At 45.0% G+C, this 22,889-nt stretch overlaps 1 protein-coding gene across 2 annotated transcripts in view; it reads right to left on the reverse strand.

The window, feature by feature from the left end:
* Positions 1-22,889, reverse strand: part of LOC139267485 (dynein axonemal heavy chain 8-like) — a 2,569,686-nt gene that overhangs the window by 873,317 nt on the left and 1,673,480 nt on the right. For both annotated transcript variants that reach the window (XM_070885867.1, XM_070885866.1), the window contains 2 exons: positions 20,910-21,134; positions 10,371-10,543 (listed from right to left, as the gene is read on the reverse strand). In XM_070885867.1, the coding sequence (XP_070741968.1) occupies positions 10,371-10,543; positions 20,910-21,134 (398 nt within the window). The remainder of the gene's footprint in view (positions 1-10,370; positions 10,544-20,909; positions 21,135-22,889) is intronic.

A 22,889-nucleotide genomic window follows, 5' to 3' on the forward strand; every position in this document is an offset into this window, starting at 1 on the left:
TACAGCGTCAGCAGTCTTCTAGTCCTCCACCACTACACCTGTAGCCAACGAGGATTGGAAAATAAATAATAAAAACAGAAAATGCTGGAAATCTCAGTGGGTCAGGCAGCATCTGTGGAGAGAAACAGAGTTAACGTTTCAGGTCGATGGCCCTTCGTCAGAACGTTCTGACCTGCCGAGATTTCCAGCATTTTCTGTTTTTATTTCAGATCCCAGCATCCGCAGTATTTTGCTTGTGTATGAGGATTGGAAAATGATGGTCAGATCCTAAGCTACTTCCTCGCTTCCTTTTTTAACAGCCTGGGACACATTTCATCCGGGCCTGGTGATTGATCTACTTTCAAAGATGCTGAACCCCTTAATATTTCCTCTCTCACTGTGTTTATCTCATCTAATATTTCACACTCCTCCTCCCTGATTGCAAAGTCTGCATCGTCCCTCTCTTGTGAAAACAGATGCAAAGTATTCATTAAGACCCATAACCACTTCTTCTGCCTCCACACACAAGCTTCCATTTTGGTCTCTAATAGGCCCTAATCTTTCTTCCGTTATCCTCTTGCTCTTTATGTATTTATAAAACATTTCCCAGTTTTCGTTGATTTTATTTGCAACTATTTTTTCATGCCCTCTCTTTGTTTTCCTAATATCCTTTTTAATTTCACCCCTGCACTTTTTATACTCCTCTAGACTTCCTGCAGTATTTAGCTCTTGGTATCTGACATAAGCTTCCCTTTTTTGCCTTATCCTGCCCTGTATGCCCCTCGACATCCAGGGGGCTCTAGGTTTGGGAGTCCTACTTGTTTTCTTTGTGAGAACATATTTTCTTTGAAACTCACAATCTCCTCCTTGAATGCCTCCCACTGCTCTGACACTGATTTACCTTCAAGTAGCTGTTTCCAGTCCACTTTTGCTAAATCACATCTCAGCTTAGTAAAATTGTCCTTTCCCCAATTGAAAACTTTTACTGCTGATCAATCTTTCTCCTGTTCCATAACTACACTTAATCTAACTGAATTATGATCGCTACCACCGAAATTGCACAAAATAAGAGCTCACGGAGTTGGCATAATATATTAGCGTGTATAGAGGATTGGCTAACTAACAGAAAGCAGAGACTTGGGATAAATGGGTCATTTTCAGGTCGGCAAACGGTAACTAGTGGGGTGGCACAGGGATCAGTGCTGGGCATCAACTATTTGCAATCTATATTAATGACTTGGATAAGAGACCGAGTGTAATATAGCCAAATTTGCTGATGATACAAAGATAGGTGGGAAAGCAAGTTGTGAGGAGGATGCAAAGAATCTGCAAAGGAATAAAGATAGGCTAAGTGAGTGGGCAAACATTTGGCAGATGGATTATAATGTGGGAAAATGTGAGGTTATCCACTTTTGTAGGAAAAATAAAAAAACAAATTATTATTTAAATGGAGAGAAATTACAAAATGCTGAGGTACAGAGGCACACTAGCCACCACATAGGCTTGACAGAGCTAGGTCTTGGTCCAGTAGCAAGGATTAACCAAGATGACTGAAGACCAGCTCTGCTGCATGGACCGAGTGCGCACATATATCGCAGCATGTGTTACCAAGCCTACTTTCTGAAAATGGTTACCATTTTAGACCAATTTATGGAACTTTTACCTAGATCATAAAGCTGCAACAGCAGCTCCACAGAAAACAAAACCTGGGCAAAATAGGCAAGATGCAAATTGTCCACTAAATGCTCAAAACTAAAAAAATCTTACAAGAACTCAAAATTTTCTTCATTTTGCCAAGACACTCAGAACTTTAGAAGCTTTAAGCAAGAGATATTTTAGGTTGTGAAAGTCCAGACAACCTTTTTCTTGAAGGCGCATTATTATCAAATATCTAATGGGTCCATTTCTGAGGCAACTCGTCATGGACCAAAATGTTTCCTTGCACAATGTCAAACTTTTCAACATTGCTGCTGTACTGGGATTGACATTTGAAGCTTGCAAATGTACTTACCTACACTTGCATAATATTGTGGCCAGCAATTAGAGATCAAAACAAGTCACTGAAGTTGGTTTTATTACAGCTGGAAGGCAAGTCATGAATTATGGATGCTTCTGGCTAATAACAGAAAACCCTCAGATTTGAAATGAATTTCTCTGTTAAGAAGTGGCTTCAGATGATGGTGGGAGAAAGAGTAGAGAAAGATCTCTGCTCACTCTCCCAGTATTGCAACATTTCTTCATTTAAAGTCTGAAATGCCAGCAAGATTTATGCTGTTTTTACTTCACAATACTGTCACCAACAGAACCACCAGTTCAGAGGTTGTACTACAAAGTAAATGGGGTGCCAAGGCTTCCTCCAGGAGTTGGAGTGTCATCTGTTGATCTCGGTTGTAATGAACAGGCCTTGGTTAGAACAGCAGCTGCCTTGGGAGGGAGGAACATAGTGAATTCTGAGCAACCTGGGCTGTTGCAACCCCGACATCGGCAAAGTTCAGAGCAATTTACTGAAGAGGAAAGTACTTTTATGCTATTTTTATATTGCAGAACCATTTCAAGAAACAGTTCTGTAATACAGGCTGATCTTATCAGTGCTGTGGAATCTGCCTTATTTCCTACTGGGTAGATTACACAGTAGAAATTGAAATACTGGATGGATGAAAGTTGAAAAATAGGCAATTTTGCATATGTATATGTAAGTTGTCCCTACTATTTTAGCTATCAGATATTCCAAATAGCTGTAGAGGCCAGCAAGCAACAAAAAATACACCTATCTGTGGCCAGAATGTGTTTCCAGGGTAGTGTATTCACTGTCGGTGGTTCTGATGAAAATCACTATTTAGAGGTACAGGGCATCGGTGAGACTACACCTCAAGTACTGCGTGCAGTTTTGGTCTCATTGAAGGAAGGACATACTTGCATTGGAGGCAGTTCAGAGAAGATTCACGAGGTTGATTCCTGAGATGAAGGGGTTGCTTTATGAAGAAAAGTTCAGCAGGTTGGGCGTATACGCATTGGAGTTTAGATGAATGAGAGGTGATTATTGAAACGTATAAGAATTCCACAGGTTAACAACTCTCTGCGTGAAGAAGTTTCTCCTCATCTCAGTCCTAAATGGCCTACCCCTTATCCGAAGACTGTGTCCTCTGGTTCTGGACTTCCCCAACATCGGGAACATTCTTCCCGCATCTAACCTGTCCCGTTCCATCAGAATCTTAGACGTTACTATGAGATCCCCTCTCATCCTTCCAAACTCCAATGTATAAAGGCCCAGTTGATCCAGTCTCTCCTCATATGTCAGTCCAGCCATCCCTGGAATCAGTCTAGTGAACCTTCGCTGCACTCCCTCGACAGCAAGAACGTCCTTCCTCAGATTAGGAGACCAAAACTGAACACAATATTCCAGGTGAGGCCTCACCGAGGCCCTGTACAATTGCAGTAAGACCTCCCTGCTCCTATACTTAAATGCCCTCGCTATGAAGGCCAACATGCCATTTGCCTTCTTCACCACCTGCTGCACCTGCATGCCAACTTTCAGTGACCGATGAACCATGATACCCAGGTCTCGTTGCAACTCCCCTTTTCCTAATCTGCCGCCATTCAGATAATACTCTGCCTTCGTGTTTTTGCCACCAAAGTGGATAACCTCACATTTATCCACATTATACTGCACCTGCCATGCATCTGCCCACTCACCTAACCTGTCCAAGTCACCCTGCAGCCTCTTAGCATTCTCCTCGCAGCTCACACCGCCACCCAGTTTAGTGTCATCTGCAAATTTGGAGATATTAGACTCAATTCCTTCATCCAAATCATTAATATATATTGTAAAGAGCTGGGGTCCCAGCACTGATCCCTGCAGTACTCCACTAGTCACTGCCTCCCATTCCGAAAAGGACCCGTTTATCCCGACTCTCTGCTTCCTGTCTGCCAACCAATTCTCTATCCATGTCAGTACATTACCCCCAGTACCATGTGCTTTGATTTTGCACACCAATCTCTTATGTGGAACCTTGTCAAAGGCCTTTTGAAAGTCCAAATACACCACATCCACTGGTTCTCCCTTGTTCACTCTACTAGTTACATCCTCAAAAAATTCCAGAAGATTTGTTAAGCATGATTTCCCTTTTATACATCCATGCTGACTTGGACCAATCCTGTCACTGCTCTGCAAATGCACTGCTATTTCATTCTTAATAATTGATTCCAATGTTTTCCCCACTACTGATGTCAGGCTAACCGGTCTATAATTACCTGTTTTCTCTCTCCCTCCTTTTTAAAAAGTGGTGTTACATTAGCTACCCTCCAGTCCATAGGAACTGCTCCAGAGTCGATAGACTGTTGGAAAATGATCACCAATGCATCCACTATTTCTAGGGCCACTTTCCTAAGTACTCTGGGATGCAGACAATCAGGCCCCGGAGATTTATCAGCCTTCAAACCCATCAATTTCCCCAACACAATTTCCCACCTAATAAGGATATCCTTCAGTTCCTCCTTCTCACTGGACCCTTGGTCCCCGAGTACCTCCAGAAGGTTATTTGTGTCTTCTTCGTAAAGACAGAACCAAAGTATTTGTTCAATTGGTCTGTCATTTCTTTGTTTCCCATTATAATTTTACCTGAGTCCGACTGCAAATGACCTACATTTGTCTTCACTAATATTTTTCTCTTCACGTATCTATAGAAGCTATTGCCGTCGGTTTTTATGTTCCCGGCAAGCTTCCTCTCATACTCTATTTTCCCCCTCCTAATTAAACCCTTTGTCCTCCTCTGCTGAATTCTAAATTTCTCCCAGTCCTCATGTTTGCTGCTTTTTCTAGCCAATTTATATGCCTCTTCCTTGGATCTAACACTATCCTTAATTTCCCTTGTTAGCCACGGTTGAGCAACCTTCCCTGTTTTGTTTTTACTGCAGACAGGGATGTACACTTGTTGAAGATCATCCATGTGATCTATAAATATTTGCCATTGCCTATCCACCGTCAACCCTTTAAGTATCCTTTGCCAGTCTGTTTTAGCCAATTCACGCCTCATGCTGTCGAAGTTAGCTTTCCTTAAGTTCAGGACCTTAGTTTCTGAATTAACTGTGTCACTCTCCATCTTAATAAAGAATTCTACCATATTATGGTCACTCTTCCCCAAGGAGCCTCGCACAACAAGATTGCTAAATAGTCCTTTCTCATTACACATGACCCAGTCGAGGATGGCCAGCTCTCTGGTTGGTTCCTCAACATATTGGTCAAGAAAACCATCCCTAATACACTCCAGGAAATCATCCTCCACTGCATTGCTATCAGTTTGGTTAGCCCAATCTATATGTAAATTAAAATCGCCCATGATGACTGCTGTACCTTTATTGCCTTATTTCTTGTTTGATGCTGTCCCCAACCTCACTACTACTGTTTGGTGGTCTGTACACAACTCCCACCAGCGTTTTCTGCCCCTTGGTATTCTGTAGCTCCACCCATACCGATTCCACATCATCCAAGCCAATGTCCTTCCTTACTAATGCATTAATTTCCTCTTTAACCAGCAACGCCACCCCGCCTCCTTTTCCTTTCAGTCTATCTTTACTAAATGTTGAATACCCCTGGATGTTGAGTTCCCAGCCTTGGTCACCCTGGAGCCATGTCTCTGTGATGCCAATTACATCATATCCATTAACTGCTATCTGCGCAGTTAATTCGTCCACCTTATTCTGAATACTCCTCGCATTGAGGCACAGAGCCTTCAAGCTTGTCTTTTTAACACACTTTGCCCCTTTAAAATTTTGCTGCAATGTGGCTCTTTTTGTTTTTTGCCTTGGGTTTCTCTGCCCCCCATGTTTACTCTTCTCCTTTCTTTCTTTTGCCTCTGTCTCCCTTTTATTTCCCTCTGCTTCCCTGCATAGGTTCTCATCCCCTTGCCATATTAATTTAACTCCTCCCCAACAGCACTAGCAAACACTCCCCCTAGGACATTGGTTCTGGTCCTGCCCAGGTACAGACCGTCCGGTTTGTACTGGTCCCACCTCCCCCAGAATCGGTTCCAATGCCCCAGGAATTTGAATCCCTCCCTTCTGCACCACTCCTCAAGCCACGTATTCATCTGAGCTGTCCTGCAATTCCTACTCTGACTAGCATGTGGCACTAGTAGCCATCCTGAGATTACTACTTTTGAGGTCCTATTTTTTAATTTAGCTCCTAGCTCCTTAAATTCGTCTCGTAGGACCTCATCCCATGTTTTACCTATATCGTTGGTACCAATATGCACCACGACAACTGGCTGTTCACCCTCCCTTTTCAGAATGTCCTGCATCTGCTCCGTGACATCCTTGACCCTTGCACCAGGGAGGCAACATACCATCCTGGAGTCTCGGTTGTGGCCGCAGAAACGCCTATCTATTCCCCTCACAAATGAATCCCCTGTCACTAACGTTGTCCCACTCTTTTTCCTGGGTCGTGAATCTTTGCAATTCTCTAACCCAGTGGTAGAGGCTGAGTCATTGACTATATTTAAGGTAGAGATAGACAGACTTTTGAATGATAAGGAAATCAAGGGTTGTGCGGAGTGGGCAGGGAAGTGGAGTTCAGGCCAAGATCAGATCAGCCATGATCTTATTGAATGGCGGAGTAGGCTCGAGGGGCCAAATGGCCTACTGCTGCTCCTTTTTCTTATGTTCCTATGTTAGATATATCAGTTGTATGATTCCCGAGTGTGTTTCTGGTAGTACCATTCTTTTTTGTGAGTACTGAACTGTGTTGAGCTGACAAAAAGAGCTTGTGGAAAGCCATTTAGAGTCACTGAAAAGCAATTCAAGATTATTGAAAGAGATTAATAGCTATTAAGCTAAGAAGGCAATATGGAGTTATGTCAGTAATTTGGAGCCTTTGACAAGAATAAGGAATCGCTAGATCTTACAGTGAAAGATTGTAAATGTTTCAGGGCTAATGATGTTAATGAAGTCCCAGTAGGTGTGGCAAATTCACAATTAAGGAATCAAGCAATTCATGAGAAGATGAAAGCTATTCTATCAGTCATGATTGGAGCAGAGAATTATAGTATCTCAGTGAATTTGTTAACCCCAAGACAGATTAAGGATGCTTCATTCTCATACATACTACAGATATTGGATAAATTGTGGGATATTTTTGCATGCCCTGGCCTACCCGAAGAAATGGTGTCAGATAAAGGGCCGCAATTTCAGTTCATGCAATTTGTGAATTTTGCCAGACACAACGGTTTTAAATACATGTTGGTCGCTCCATATCATCCTTCTTCAAATGGTGCAGCTGAAAGGTCGGTCAGGATTGTGAAGGAGGCTTTGCGGAAACAAATTCAACAGACTGGAACATCGGTGGGCATGAAGCACAGCTTAGAGAATTTTAATTTCAAAGACAGAATTACGTCCCATTCTACAACAGGGTACACATCTGCTGAATTATTGATGAAGTGTATGCTGAGGATGCGTCTCAGTTTATTGCAACCATACTTGTCTGATCAGGTAGAGAAGACACAATTGGTGCAGAAACATCATTATCATTCCAGTATTAAAGAGCAGTGCTTTCAGCAGGGTCAGATTTTCGTCCATCGAAAAGGGCAAGTCCACGCAAATGGGACATTGGTACAATTATTCAGGTATGTGACACCAAGCAATACTTGGTCAAAATTGGTGAATACATCAGGAAGGTTCATTTATTTCGAAGAGTAGATAATTATGAGCTTGACTTGGATGATGATCAGAGTGAATTTGCAAGTCCAAGTACTTCACTGGACAGAACGGTCACAACATCCATATCCCCACCAACTCAGATGCAGCTGACTGAAGGTGGTTCTTCAGGTATGGGACAATCTCGCAGAGACTGTATCTTCTGAGGGGGGGGAAGGTGGAGTTGGGGCTCAATTGTGAAGATCAACGACAAAATGAAACCAACTAGACAGATTTTGTTAACTGGGAATATCAAGATCTTAGGAAGAAAGCTAACATTGGACTGATGTAAGGGTTCCAAGGAAACTCATGAGGACACAGGAAGATAGAGGTCAGGAGTTCTGGGCTACACACCCTGAAAACAGAAATTCCCCAAGAAGGTCTCTGGAGTCAAATAAGATTATAGAAATTGGGCATAGCCAGCGAACTTCAAAGAAATGGAGGTCGGAGCATGAGGAAGCTAAAAGCTTACAACAAGATACTCAGGCTCAGCAGTCACATTTGTAAAATTGTAATCATGATAAGTAATCTTTTAAAATATTGTATAAATACCTTGCTTCTAAAAAAGAGGAGGCTGTGTAATATATGCAACTGTAAGTATGCTCACAGGTTTGTAGAGCTGTTGAATTGTGAGTGGCTTAGCCAGTCACGTGATGTTCACAAGACTCAATAAAACCCCAGTCAGTTGGGTAGGGGATCCATGATGAGGCATGCAGTTGTGAGCCTAGTGAATGAATTGGTAAAGTGTAGTGTGATTGTTAAACCTTTGTTAATAAATCAACTAGTTCTTAATGGTAATGTGTTGCTATGAATTCTTAAGCAAAGAACCCATGGAGCAAATTACATTGCAGGTAGATAAAGATAAACATTTTATCTTGTGGGGAGTCTGGGACAACAGTTCTTTATGAAAAAGGGAAGTAGAATTGTGGTACTCTTTCCCACAAAAAATAGTAGTTTCTAGCTCAATTAATAATTTTGAATTTGAGATCGACAGATTTTTGCTAGCCATATGTATTAAAGGATCCAAGATGGGTCGAGAGAGTTAGGATACCGATCAGCCATGATTTTACTGAATAGTGGAACAGGCTCGAGGTGTTGAATGGTCTACTCCTGTTCCTACATTCCTATACTCAATGCAGAGAGAGGATGGTAGAATCCGACACGAGACTCCCTTAGCAAACGCTCTACTCGGAACTCCTACATGGCAAGCAAGCAAGTGGGCAGAGGAAACACTTCAAGGACACCCTCAAAGCCTTCTTGATAAAGTGTAGCATCCCCACCGACACCTAAGAATCCCTGGCCCAAGACCATCCAAAGTGAAGAAAGAGCATCCTGGAGGGCACTGATCACCTCGAGTCTCGTCGCCGAGAGCATGCAGAAACCAAGCGCAGACAACGGAAGGAGCGTGCGGCAAACCAGGCTCCCCACCCACCCTTCCCTTCAAACAGTGTCTGCCCCACCTGTGACAGAGACTGTAATTCCCATATTGGACTCACTTTTAGAGTGGAAGCAAGTCTTCCTCGATTTTGAGGGACTGCCTATGATGATGATGATATGATGATGATGATGGAGCCCAAGAAATTACAGCTGTGTTTAATTTAATATTTAATTACTTATTCACACGCTAACTTAAATTAACAAATAGACCTTCTAGGATAAAGTGGCCAAAAAATAAATTTGGTATATACCCTGCACCAGGATGGTGAGGTCTGGGGCTCCCTACATATTGGCATGGAAATTCCGACGTCCCGGACTGTACAAAGTTCTACTGACCTGGCATGGCATTGGAAAAGCCGGTTTTCAGCGCACAATGAGCATGCGCTGAAAACCGGCTTTTCTGATCTGTCAAGTTCAAGCAAGATTGCGATATTTATCCATATCTTGCCCAGCAAATGTCCTCAAAACTCGTGCGCCTGATAGAAGCAGGCGCATAGCCTACTTTTACAGGCGTAAGAGTTTAAAAACATATCAAAAACATGATTAAAATAACATTTTAAAACATATTTATGTTAAAACCCTGCCCACTCAGGTAATGTTATTTTAAACCCGAATCCTAACTTTTAAAAAAATCAGCAAATTTTTTTCTTTAAATAACATTTATAACAACTTTAATTTCTATTAGTGTATTATGTGAGGTGTTTTTAAAATGTTTCATGTGGTGTTTGTGCATTTTGGGTTTTTTCTCATTCATAGTATTAGGAGATTCGTCCAGGCCCACGTGGCTCCTGTGCACGTCCCAACATGAATGCGCTGCGACGCGCAGTCACCATAGGCCTCTGGGCTGGGATCTCAAGCGGGTGCAGCAGCTTAAGGTAAGTGTGCATTTTATTTCTATTCTACAGTGCTTTGCCTGCGGGAAGTCCTCAAGAGGAATTTCTGGGCCATTGTGCCTTGGACTTCATTTGTAATAATGGTGGCTCGATGCAATAGCCCGCTGGCGAAGATGAGAAAAAAGTCGGACTGCTGCTCGCCTTGTAGCGTTACTCAGGTAAGTGGGGCCAATGGCCGAGTTGCGGATGGGAGGGGTAAGACAACACAAGCCGGGGGTCAGATTCGGGGCCACAGGTCTGGATTGGGTCAGGGGGCTTGGAGTCACTGGCCCAGGTCATTTAGTGGATAAGTCCAGCCTGTAACGTGATCAGTATAAATTGTTAGATCTATCATGGCAGTAATAATGCAGTGAAATGTCAACGATCTACCCTCACCTGTCTGTCAAAGGTGTGATGACAAGTCGATCGGTGCAGCCCAGAAATTCATTCTGATAGATAAATTCCACATCAGTGATCCCCACTTTTACATTTTGTGTGTCATCATTGAAATAAAATCTACTTTGTTTCAACCATTCAAAGTCACTCACTGTTCTGATATGCATTTTTACCTATAGATGAAAAGAAAACAGATAGAAAGTATAACATTCGCATGTATATATGAGTAACATAATCAACAGAAAATAGTATGAACAGAAAAGAAGATGGCCATTCTTTAAATTATAACAGAATCCATATATGACTAGGAGTAAGCATAATTTACTAATTTAGAATTGCAAAGTAAGGCTCCTCGAAGTTTTTGATGTTAATGACATTGCAAAGTAACCATTCATTTGTCTGAAGCAAAGAAACTTGCAATTCAATTAATGAAAATGGCAACAACTAATGTCAATTAGAAATATCACAGTGACAATTCCATATCAGTAAGTTATCTTTTCGAAGGAGACAGAGTGCACCAGTTAGTGGGAACATAGTGGAATATAGAACCACAGCAGTGTTACAGTACACAAGCCATTTACTCTTTGCAAGAACAATTAGAAATCATTAAAAGTTGCAATGGTCTCAGCCACAAACGCTCCGGTGCAAAGCATTCCAAACTCTAACAACTCTCTGTGTAAAGAGTGTTTCCTACCTTCTCTCCTCACTCGCAACAATTTTAATTTGCTGACTCCTTAACACTGATTCTTCAACCAAAAGATTAGTCATTTTTTATTAGTTATATCAAAATACTTCATAATCTTATTAAAATTAAATTTAAATAAATTAAAAAATTTCTGTTAAATCTCATTTCCTTTTCTGTTCCAGACAATGTTTTTTTCAGATTTTGCAGGGTCAGTGAGAAGGTACTTCATTTATATGGGCCATACAATGACAAGTGCTGCTTTAGGTGCACCTTTAATGCTTGCCTGCCTGCCCCATGTCAATGGACATTCATCTAGCTGCCAACACGGAGGAGAACAGGGTTGCACTCGCCATCTCTTCACCTCTGGCACTGCTCTGAATAGGGGAATCAATCCAGAAGGTTCCATGCCAATACTACTACAGGCCCCAACAGAGCCTCATGAGCCCCTGAACTTATCCTGGACACCTCTGGTGAATGGAATCTGTGCCCCTTACAAGGCACACAGAAACTGCAGAGGCCAGCAGATGCTCCATGGAATTTTTGGGTCAGTGGAAGTACTAACACAGTGATTAAAGAAAATTAGACATGCTTTCTGGAACTTCCTCTGGGAGAAGAAAAATGCAGAGGGACAAAAAGAGTGATAAAATATAATTGGATATGATTCGAACTTTGATACATGACACAGGTGTCATGCCCATTAGTAAAGGAGGTAGGCTGTTGTAGATGGAAAGGGATGTGATACGCTGAAGTCTTGTCTATCAAAATGTTATTTAAGAGCATAAGTATCATCTTGGATCAGTATCACCTTCAAATTAGAAGCTTGTGATTTCAAATCCACTGCAGACTTGAGGATATAATCGACCTTGACACTTCAGTGCAATTTTAGGGCTAGAAATTCATTATACCCCAGGATTGGGCGGTAAAATTACAAAAGTTGGAGAATTAGCACCAGGCACTAATGCTTTAGACTGCACGCAAAATTCATTCTCACTGCTTAAAGAAATGATTGGAGCGCGAAATCAAGTTTTAAAGGCATAGTTCATTGCCGTTACACTTAAAGGGTGGACCAATATCGGGTGCAGTCTAATCGCAACTCATAATGCCACAGGTTTTTCCCAGTACTTAAAAGGGAAGTTCATTGATACTGCAGCAGCTTAGTCTCAGCATTTCTGGCTGTGCAGCTGCCTCAGCAAGCTGCAGCCAAGTTTGCTGATGATAAAAGATGGGGGGTAAAGCAAATTGCGAAGAGGACACAAAAAATCTGCAAAGGGATATAGACAGGCTAAGTGAGTGGGCAAAATTCTGGCAGATGGAGTAGAATGTGGGAATATGTGAGGTTATCCACTTTGGCAGAAAAAAATAGAAAACAAATTACAATTTAAATGGAGAAAAATTGCAAAGTGTTGCAGTACAGAGACACCTGGGGGTCCTTGTGCATGAAGCACAAAAAGTGAGTATGCAGGTACAGTAAGTAATCAGGAAGGCAAATGGAATGTTGGCCTTTATTGCAAGGGGGATAGAGTATAAAAGCAGAGAAGTCCTGCTACAATTGTACAGCGTATTGGTGAGGCCACACCTGGAGTACTGCATACAGTTTTGATCTCTGTATTTAAGGAAGGATAATGCTTGCATTGGAGGCTGTTCAGAGAAGGTTCACTCACTTGATTCCGGAGATGAGGGGGTTAACTTATGAACATAGGTTGCTCCAAGCACTGGCACCTGCTCGACTACGTCATCGTCCGAGCAAACGACCGTAAGGACATGCGCAGCACCCGAGCCATGACAGGAGCCGACGACTGCTGAACGGACCATCGCCTAATCCGCTCCATCATTAACACAATATAGCCCCAAAGCAGCGACAGCAACAGAAACAATGCCACAGAAAAATCAACGACGGGGCAATCAAAGACCCAGTTAAGAAAGCCCTATACAGCCAGCGCCTCACTACCATCTTGGCGAATCTCGATGACCCCGAGACGCAGAGTGCTCTCAGCGCCTGATCTGCCCACAAGGCCTACATAACCAGCGCCTGTGAAGAGACACTCGGTAACTCAACCAGGAAACACCAAGATTGATTTGACGAAAACGACCAGGAGATCCAGGAGCTAATAAGCAGTAAGCATAAGGCATTTCTGAACTTAAAGTAGCATCCCAACTTGGGAGCAGCAAAGCAGCTCTACAGGTGGTTGAAGGCCAAGGTCTAGCAAATAAAGCACAGGAGATCCAGCAGCTGGCTGACAACCAAGAACACCGAGGCAGTTAGGGCCCGTTGGAAGGAGCACTTCGAAAATCTCCTCAACCGAGGCTCTGCCTTCGACCCGAGTGTCCTCAACTCCATCCCGCAGCATGCTACCCACCACCATCTCAACAAAACCCCAGCCCTGCACAAGGTAGAAAAGACCATTGGTCAGCTCAAGAACAAGGCATCAGGAGCAGTTGGAATCCCCACTGAGGCACTAAAGTGTGGCATGAAGCACTATTGGCATAGATTCATGACCTCATCTCTCTTACCTGGAAGGAGGAGAGCATACCAGGAGATCTCAGATGTCGTAATTGTGACCATCTTCGAAAAAAGGGACAAGTCCGACTGCGGTAACTACAGAGGAATCTCCCTGCTGTCGGCCCCTGGGAAAGTCATCGCAAGAATCCTCCTTAACCGTCCTCTCCCTGTGGCTGAAGAAGTCCTACCAGAGTCACAATACAGATTCGGCCAGTAAAGGGTACAACAGACATGATCTTCAACGCGTGACAACTACAAGAGAAATGAGGGGAACAGCACCAACCTGGCCTTCTTTGACCTTACAAAGGTCTTTGACACTGTCAACCGTGAGGGATTATGGAGTGTCCTCCTCCGTTTCGGCTGCCCCCAAAAGTTTGTCACCATGCTCTGCCTGCTCCACGATGACATGCAAGCCGTGATCCTGACCAACAGATCCACCACAGACCCAATCCATATCCGGACCGGGGTCACTGAGGCATATGAAACCATGGGCCTTACACTAAACATCCGGAGGACAAAGGTCCTCCACCAACCTGACCCCGCCACACACCACTGCCCGTCGGTCATCAAAATCCACAGCTTGGTCTTGGACAACCTGGATAATTTCCCATACCTTGGGAGTCTACTATCAACAAGGGCAGACACTGATGATGAGGTCCAACTTTGCCTTCCGTGTGCCAGCGCAGCCTTCGGTCGCCTGAGGAAGAGAGTATTTGAAAACCAGGACCTCTAATCTGGCCCCAAGCTTGTGTTTTACAGGGTAGTAGTGATATCCGCCCTCCTATATGGCTCAGAGACATGGAGCATATACGGTAGACACCGCAAATCACTGGAGAATTACCACCAGTGCTGCCTCTGCAAGTTCCTGCAAATCCACTGGGAGGATAGACGCACCAACATCAGTGTTCTCGCTGAGGCCAACATCCCCAGGCATCGCAGCACTGACCACACTCGACCAGCTCCGTTTGGCAGGCCACAATGTCCGCATGCCCGACCTAAGCAAGTGCTCTACTTGGAACTCCTACATGACAAGCGAGCCCCAAGTGGACAGATTAAACACTTGAAGGACATCCTCAAAGCTTTCTTGATAAAGTGTAACATCCCGACTGGCACCTGGGAATCCCTGGCCCAAGACCGCCCAAAGTGGAGGAACAGCAAACGGGAGGGCACTGAACACCTTGAGTCTCATCGCCGAGAGCATGCAGAAACCAAGCGCAGACAGCGGAAGGAGTGTGCGGTAAACCAGGTTCCCCACCCACCCTTTCCTTCAACGACTGTCTGCCCCACCTTTTACAGAGACTGTAATTCCCGCATTGGACTGTACATCCACATGAGAACTCACTTCCATGATGATGATGATGAGACTTGAATGTAGCGGGTATGATTAAGAAGTTTGCAGATGATACAACAATTGGCTGTGTGGTTGATAATGAAGAAGAAAGCTTTAGACTGCAGGAAGATATCAATGAACTGGTCAGGTGGGCAGAACAATGGCAAATGGATTCAATCTGGAGAAATGTGAGGTAATGCATTTGGGGCGGGTGAACAAGGCAAGGGAATACACATTAAATGTGTCATGTATTCAACTATCATTGTAACCCATGCATAAGCTGACCGAAGTTGTACACCTTGAAAACATTGACCACAAGGGGGTGAACTTGTGGGAGATACTCCAAACCTGGACTTTCAGGTATAAAAGGAGAAGCTCCACCCACCTTCATCACTTGAGATCTTGGTAATAAAGGTAACTGGTCACAGAGTGACCTTCTCTCAAGTATGGGCCTCGTGTGCATTTATAGTGTATAGTAAGGACATATCATTGGCAATGAGAAACTGGGATTTAAACCACGCGAGCATGGCCACTAGCAGCACAGAAGAGAGGTACTGTGTTGGTGATGATTGGGACGACTTTACTGAGAGACTACAGCAAAGTTTTGTCACTAAGGAATGGCTGGGACAGGATTCGGCTGACAAATGCAGGGCTCATCTCCTGACGGTTTGTGGATCCAGAACGTACTCCCTGATGAAGGATCTTCTAGTGCCACAGAAGCCGGCGGCAAGACGTTTGAAAAGCTCAGTAAGTTGATCGGGGAACACCTTAAACCGACGAGCAGCATGCACATGGCGAGATACCGGTTTTACACACACCGGCGACGAGAAGGGCAAAGCATTCCTGACTTCGTGGCAGATCTCCGGCGACTGACGAGCCTATGTAAGTTCACAGATGCATGCCGAGCGGAGATGCTGCGAGACTTGTTTATTGAGGGCATCGGGCACGCTGGGGTTTTCAAGAAACTGATTGAGACCAAAGACTTGACCTTGGAAGCGGCGGCTCTGATAGCCCAGAGATTTATCTCAGGGACGGAAGAGACCAGAATGATATATGACAAAAATCTTGGCTCAAATGCGGCAAACGACCAGGGAGTCAACATTGTTAACACGGCACACAGTTCTCTAGGCAGTCAAGGGCAATCGGACATGCCCCAGCATGTAGTCGAACCCAAAGGGGGAATTCAACAGAGACAATGGCTAGCTGAATGGCGATTCATGCCATCGCAATGGACAATGCGGCCAGTAATGGGGCCATCAACACCTGTTAATGGTGCGCTTAAGGACAGTTACAGAGACAGTCAGAGATGATCGACTGGTAATGGACTTTATGTTTCCAACAACAGGGCCTCCAGCTCATGCTGGAGGTGTGGAGGAAAACACCCAGCCAGAGCTTGCAGGTTCAGCAATATACCTGCAGAAACTGCAACGTCAGTGGTCACTTGGCGCGTATGTGCAGGAAGCTTGCAGCCAGGTTGATGTACGAGGAGGACGGGCCCGATGTAAGCCCTACGAGGCCAAATGAATACTGGGGGAAATCACTGCAAGCTGAAGTTCAGCGAGTTCATGTGGAGCACATATACAGTTCATAAACCAGGACGCCACCGATAATGATGAAAATGCTCCTCAATGGCATCCCAGTATTAATGGAGCTAGACATGGGGGCCAGCCAGTCGCTGATGAGTATCAAACAGTTCGAAAGGTTGTGGGTGTCCAAGCCCAGGTGGCCAAAATTATTGCCGATTAATGCATAGCTGCGGACATATACAAAGGAGATCATTCCGGTGCTAGGCAGCGCCACGGTAGTCGTGACCCACAAAGATTCGGACAACAGGTTGCCACTCTGGATTGTCCCGGGGGACGGTTCCGCACCACTGGCGAGGAGTTGGCTTGCTATCATGAACTGGAAATGGGGCGATGTCAATGCAATTTCTTCTGTGGAGCGAGTATCATGCTCACAGGTCCTGGACAAATTTGACTCATTATTTCAAACCGGCATCGGCACTTTCATGGGGGCCAAGGTAATGATTCACATAAACCCGGACGGCAGGCCAGTACACCACAAGGCCAGAGTGGTGCCGTACGTGATGCGGGAAAAGATAGAATGCGAATTGGACCGCCTGCTGAGGGAAGGCATCGTCTCGCCAGTCGAATTTAGTAACTGGGGCGAACCCAATCGTGCCGGTGCTCAAGGCGGATGGGTCGGTCAGGATATGTGGCGATTACAAGGCCACCATCAATTGGGTATCACTCCAAGACCAGTACCCGCTACCGAGAGCGGAGGACCTCTTTGCGACGCTATCCGATGGCAAACTTTTTTCAAAATTGGACCTGACCTCAGCTTACATGACCCAGGAGCTGGCGAGTGAGTCGAAGAAGCTGACCACCATCACGACACACAAGGGGTTGTTTGAGTATAACAGATGTCCGTTCGGGATTCGTTCGTCCGCCGTGATCTTTCAGTGAAATATGGAAAGCCTCCTCAAGTCGATTCCAAGGACGGTGGTTTTTCAAGATGACATCCTCGTCACAGTCCCGATACTGAAGAACACCTCCACGACCTGGAGGAGGTGCGACGCAGACTGGACCGGGTAGGGCTGCGACTGAAAAAGGCGAAGTGCGTCTTCTTAGCTCCAGAGGTAGAATTCCTGGGGATGAGGGTAGCAGCAGATGGGATCAGACCCACTGCGTCCAAAACGGAAGCGATCCAGAGAGCGCCCAGACCCCGTAACACGACAGAGCTGCATTCATTCCTGGGGCTCCTGAACTATTTTGTTAACTTTCTTCCCAAATTGAGCACGCTGTTAGAGCCGCTCCACATGCTCCTATGCAAAGGTCACGGTTGGGTCTGGGGGGACAGCCAGGAAAGGGCTTTTGATAGAGCACGCAACTTGTTATGCTCCAACAAACTGTTAACGTTATATGACCTGTGTAAGAAACTGGTTCTAACGTGCGATGCATCGTCCTATGGGGTCAGGTGTGTGTTGCAGCATGTGAATGCCAATGGTCAGTTACAGCCGGTAGCTTATGCCTCCAGAAGTCTGTCCCAGGCAGAAAGGGGCTACTGGATGGTAGAAAAGGAAGCGCTAGCATGTGTATATGCAGTAAAAAAATGTACCAGTACCTGTTTGGCAGGAAATTTGAGCTGGATACAGATCACAAACCCCTAACGTCCCTTTTGGCCAACAACAAGGCCATAAATGCGTATGCATCGGCCCGCATACAGAGGTGGGCATTTACGTTAGCCACCTGTGACTACACAATTCGGCACAGACCGGGCACTGAAAACTGCGCCGATGCACTCAGCAGGCTCCCATTAGCCACCACTGAGGGGGCAACTGAGCATGATGCTGAGATGGTCATGGCTGTTGAAGATTTCGAAAGCAAAGGCTCACCTGTGACAGCCCGTCAGATTAAAGTCTGGACAAATAAAGATCCGCTACTGTCTTTAGTTCAGAAATGTGTCCTGAATGAGGACTGGGCAGTCACGTACGGGGCATGCCCTGAGGAATTTAAACCGTTTCATAGGCACGTGGATGAAATCTCGATTCAGGCCAATTGCCTACTATGGGGAAACCGAGTAGTCATGCCCCAGAGGGGCAGAGAGGTGATTATCAGAGTACTTCACAATGAGCACATGGCATTGTCATGTTGAAGGCAATTGCCAGGTCACACGTTTGGTGGCCAGAGATAGATGCAGACCTGGAACTTTGTGTTCGCAGGTGCAACACGTGTGCTCAGCTGGGCAACGCACCCAGGGAAACCCCCCTTAGCCCCTGGTCCTGGCCCGCCAAGCCATGGTCAGCCATGGACTATGCAGGTCCTTTCATGGGAAAAATGTCTTTGGTTGCAGTAGACGCCAACTCCAAATGGATTGAGTGTGCCATTTTAAATTCAAGCACATCCTCTGCCACGGTAGAAAATCTACGGGCAATGTTCGCCGCCCATGGTCTACCGGATGTCTTGGTCAGCGACAATGGCGCGTGCTTCACAAGCACTGAATTCCAGGACTTCATGGCAGGCAATGGAATCAACCATGTCAGAACGGCACCGTTCAAGCCAGCCTCAAACGACCAGGTGGAACGAGTAGTGCAGATAATCAAACAGGGGATGCTTAGAATCCAAGGGGGTTCCCTACAAAGCTGCTTATCACGCCTCCTGTTGGCCAATAGATCCTGACCACACTCGCCCACCCGCAGAGCTGCTAATGAAAGGATGCTCAAAACCAGGTTATCCCTTATACACCCTACTATGAAAGAAATTGTTGAGAGCAGGCATCAGTCACAATGTGACTACCATGACAGGAATGAGAAGGCACGATGTATTGATGTAAATGACCCTGTCTTTGTCCTTAATTACGCTACAGGGCCTAAATAGCTTGCAGGCACTGTGATTGTCAAAGAGGGGAATAGTTAAACTTACCAATGGACAAATCTGCCGCAAACATGTGGATCAAACTAAAAGGAGGTTCAGCAACCCCATAGAAGAAGCAGAGGAAGAACACGACGTAGAGTTTACTCCACCACAAGTGACCGAACACCGGAACCAAGTGGAGGAGAGCCCAGTCACAGTGGGCAGTCCGGACAAGACTGATGCATCGCAAACAACAGACACTCAGGCCAGCACCCAACAACCGGAGCCCCAACTCAGGCGCTCTACAAGGTAAACCACCAGAGAGATTTAACCTGTGATCCCAATAAGACGTTGGTGGGGGAAGGTGATGTCATGTGTTCAGCTATCATTGTAACCCATGTATTAGCTGACCTAAGTTATACACCTTGAGAACATTGACCAAAAGGGGGTGAACTTGTGGGAGACACTCCTGATCTGGACTTTCAGGTATAAAAGGGGAAGCTCCACCCACCTTCATCAATTGTGGTCTTGTTAATAAAGGTAACTGGTCACAGAGTGACCTTCTCTCAAGTATGGGCCTCGTGTGCATTTATACTGTATAGTAAGGACATATCAAAATGGTAGGACACTGAGAAGTGCAGAGGAACAAAGGGACCTTGGAGTGCATGTCCACAGATCCCTGAGCTAGCAGGCCAAGTAGGTAAGGTGTTTAAGAAGGCAGATGGAATACTTGCCTCTATTAGCCGAGGCATAGAATACAAGAGCAGGGAGGTTAAGCTTGAACTTTATAACAATAGTTCGGCCACAGCTGGATGCTGCTTGCAGTTCTGGTCACTTCATTACAGGAAAGATGTGATTGCACTGGAGGGGATACAGAGCAGATTTACGAGGATGTTGACTGGATTGGAGAATTTTAGCTATGAGGAAAGATTGGATAGCCTGGGTTTGTTTTCTTTGGAACAGAGGAGGCTGTGGAGGAGACTTCATTGAGATGTATAAAATTATGAGGGGCCTGGATAGAGTGGATAGGAAGCACCTATTTCCCTTAGCAAAGGGTCAATAACCAGGGAGCATAGATTTAAAATAATTGGTAGGAGGTTTAGAGCAGATTGGAGGGGAAATGTTTTCACCCAGAGGGTGGTGGAGGTCTGGAACTCACTGCCTGAAAGGGTGGCAGAGGCAGAAACCCTCACCACAGTTAAAAAGTACATGGATATGCACTTGAAGTGCTGTAAACTACAAGGCTACGGACCAAGAGCTGGAAAGTGGTATTAGCCTGGATAGCTCTTTGTCGGTCGGCACGGACACGATGGACCGAAATGACCTCCTTCCATGCTGTAAATTTCTATGATTCTATGTTACTTGATATAGTTATGTAATCAATTAATCACTTATCAGTTAGATTACTTCGAGCCACAACATATCAATATTAATCATTAGCAAGTGATGGAGTGTTGGGCAAACATAAAGAACAGAAAAATATAAGTTTTAATGCTCTTGTCACCATAAAAGTTTAAAATCTTTAAAAAATGGGCGCTCAAGGATGACACCACTCTGTGGAATAGCAAATGCAGTGGAGGATTGGGGACTAATTTAACAGTTGAAATAAACCAACAGCATCAAAGTGCAACAAATTGGAATAAAAATAAAAATATAAATTCTTTCACCATACCAAGTCATCAAATATGTCCCTCTGGTGAACATGAATGGTAACAAGTGTTTCAAACTGGATTCTCTGAAACTTAGTCAGGTCGTGTGTTGTTTGGCTGATAAGAGAGCTCAGTATATCCATGAACCTCTGATTAGTCGTTTGCATGATCTTTTTACTGTCTTTTGCCAACTTAAGTGCTTCCTCTGAGTCCCGTGTCCACAGTATTTGGATTGCTAGAATTCCTACCTGTAGGCACAAAAGGAGACACAGATTATACAGAATGAACCAGAAAAATAATCCAGTGTGACTGGAACTTATAGGTTGGTGGAAGGGAAGCAGAGCATTTTCTTTCTAAAGCTTTGTTGGCAGCCCTAAGGAGGAACATAACAATGGGTGCAAAATTGGGATCGGTAGTGGCCATTGTTTGAGCACTACAGGTGCCATTTGGGTACCAAAATGGTGTCCGATGCGTCCAACAGCATGTTGCTGAAGGCATTAGCGCACGTGCTGTGAAAAGTTTGATGTTAGCGCTGTCATTTAGGAGCTCAACGCTTCAGCCAAAACCCTCTCTTAACCTCGCACAGCTGAACACACATTCAGCAGCAGGAACAACCCCCATCAGCACTATTAAAAGGGATCATCATCTACTTACAGGTTAGTTGCTGGTTTATTTCTTCTGGCTGTTGCTACGATTCTACAAGTCTTTGGTGCTTTCTATAGTTCTTTCAAGTTGCAAAATACAGTGTGTGGTGTTGTGGATGCTGAAGGACCTTTTGCTGATTTCAATGCTTCTGCACAAACGAGTTGCTGCCAGAGATGGGTGCACTTGTAGGCAATCCATTGGAATACAACATGACTTGGAGAATGAACACAGACCATGCAGAGCAGGACAAGCTACGGGAAGAGGAGGAGGTGGAAAAGGTTTCTCAGCAGGAGGCCATATCCGGCCAGGGTGTTCGGGGAGCAATTCTCCTACTGGAACCTCACTGAGGAACATTGTGTGAGATGTCTGTGCTTCAGTAAGGACGTCCTTACTGAAACCTTCCACCTGCTGCAGTCACAACAGCAACCTCAGAGCAGGGGGCAAGGACCTCATTGCCAGTAGCTGTGAAGGTGACTGTGATGAAGAACATTTATGTGCCTCGCTCCTTCCAGGCTTGAGCTGGAGATATTAGCAGCATCTTGAAGTTTTGCATCCACTGTTGCATAAGGGAGATCACTGAGGCTCTCCATTCAAAGAGAGCTAACTACATTTCATTCTCTCTTGCCAAAAACAAGCAGGTGGAGTGAGCATATGGCTTCGCTAGGTTTGCAGGCTTCCCCATGGTGCAGGGTGCCATTCACTGCACGCATGTCAATTTGCGGGTGCTGCATGTCACCTCTGCCCTATACCAAAATTGAAAAGGATTGCACTCCCTCAGTGACCAGCTGGTGTGTGATCATCGGCAGTAGGTCAATGCCCAGTGTCCTGGCAGCAGTCATGTTGCCTTCACTCTGCGGCAGCCTGCTGCGCCAACTGCATTTGAGCAACCATAGAATCATAGAATGGTTACAGCACAGAAGGAGGCCATTCAGCCCATCCAGCCCGCTCCAACTCTCTGCAAAAGCGCTTCAGCTAGTCCCACTCCCCCACCATTTCCCTGTAGCCCTGGAATTTTTTTTCCTTCAGGAACTTATCCAATTCCTGTTTGAAAGCCACAGTTGAATCTGCCTCCAGCAACCTTTCAGGCAGTAAATTCCAGATCCTAACAACTCGGTGCGTAAAAAAGTTTTCCCTCATGTCGCATTTGGTTCTTCTGCCAATCACCTTAAATCTGTGTCCTCTGGTTCTCCACCCTTCCATCAATCGTAACAGTTTCTCGCTATCTACTCTGTCTAGACCCATCATGATTGTGGACACCTCTATCAAATCTCCTCTCATTGGAACATAGGAATCGGAGTAGACCATTCAGCCCCTCGAGCCCCTAATTGCCCTGCTTCTGGAAATCCTAATTCCCCTGT

Source organism: Pristiophorus japonicus, chromosome 7, assembly GCF_044704955.1.
Source record: "Pristiophorus japonicus isolate sPriJap1 chromosome 7, sPriJap1.hap1, whole genome shotgun sequence".
Taxonomy (NCBI): domain Eukaryota; kingdom Metazoa; phylum Chordata; class Chondrichthyes; family Pristiophoridae; genus Pristiophorus; species Pristiophorus japonicus.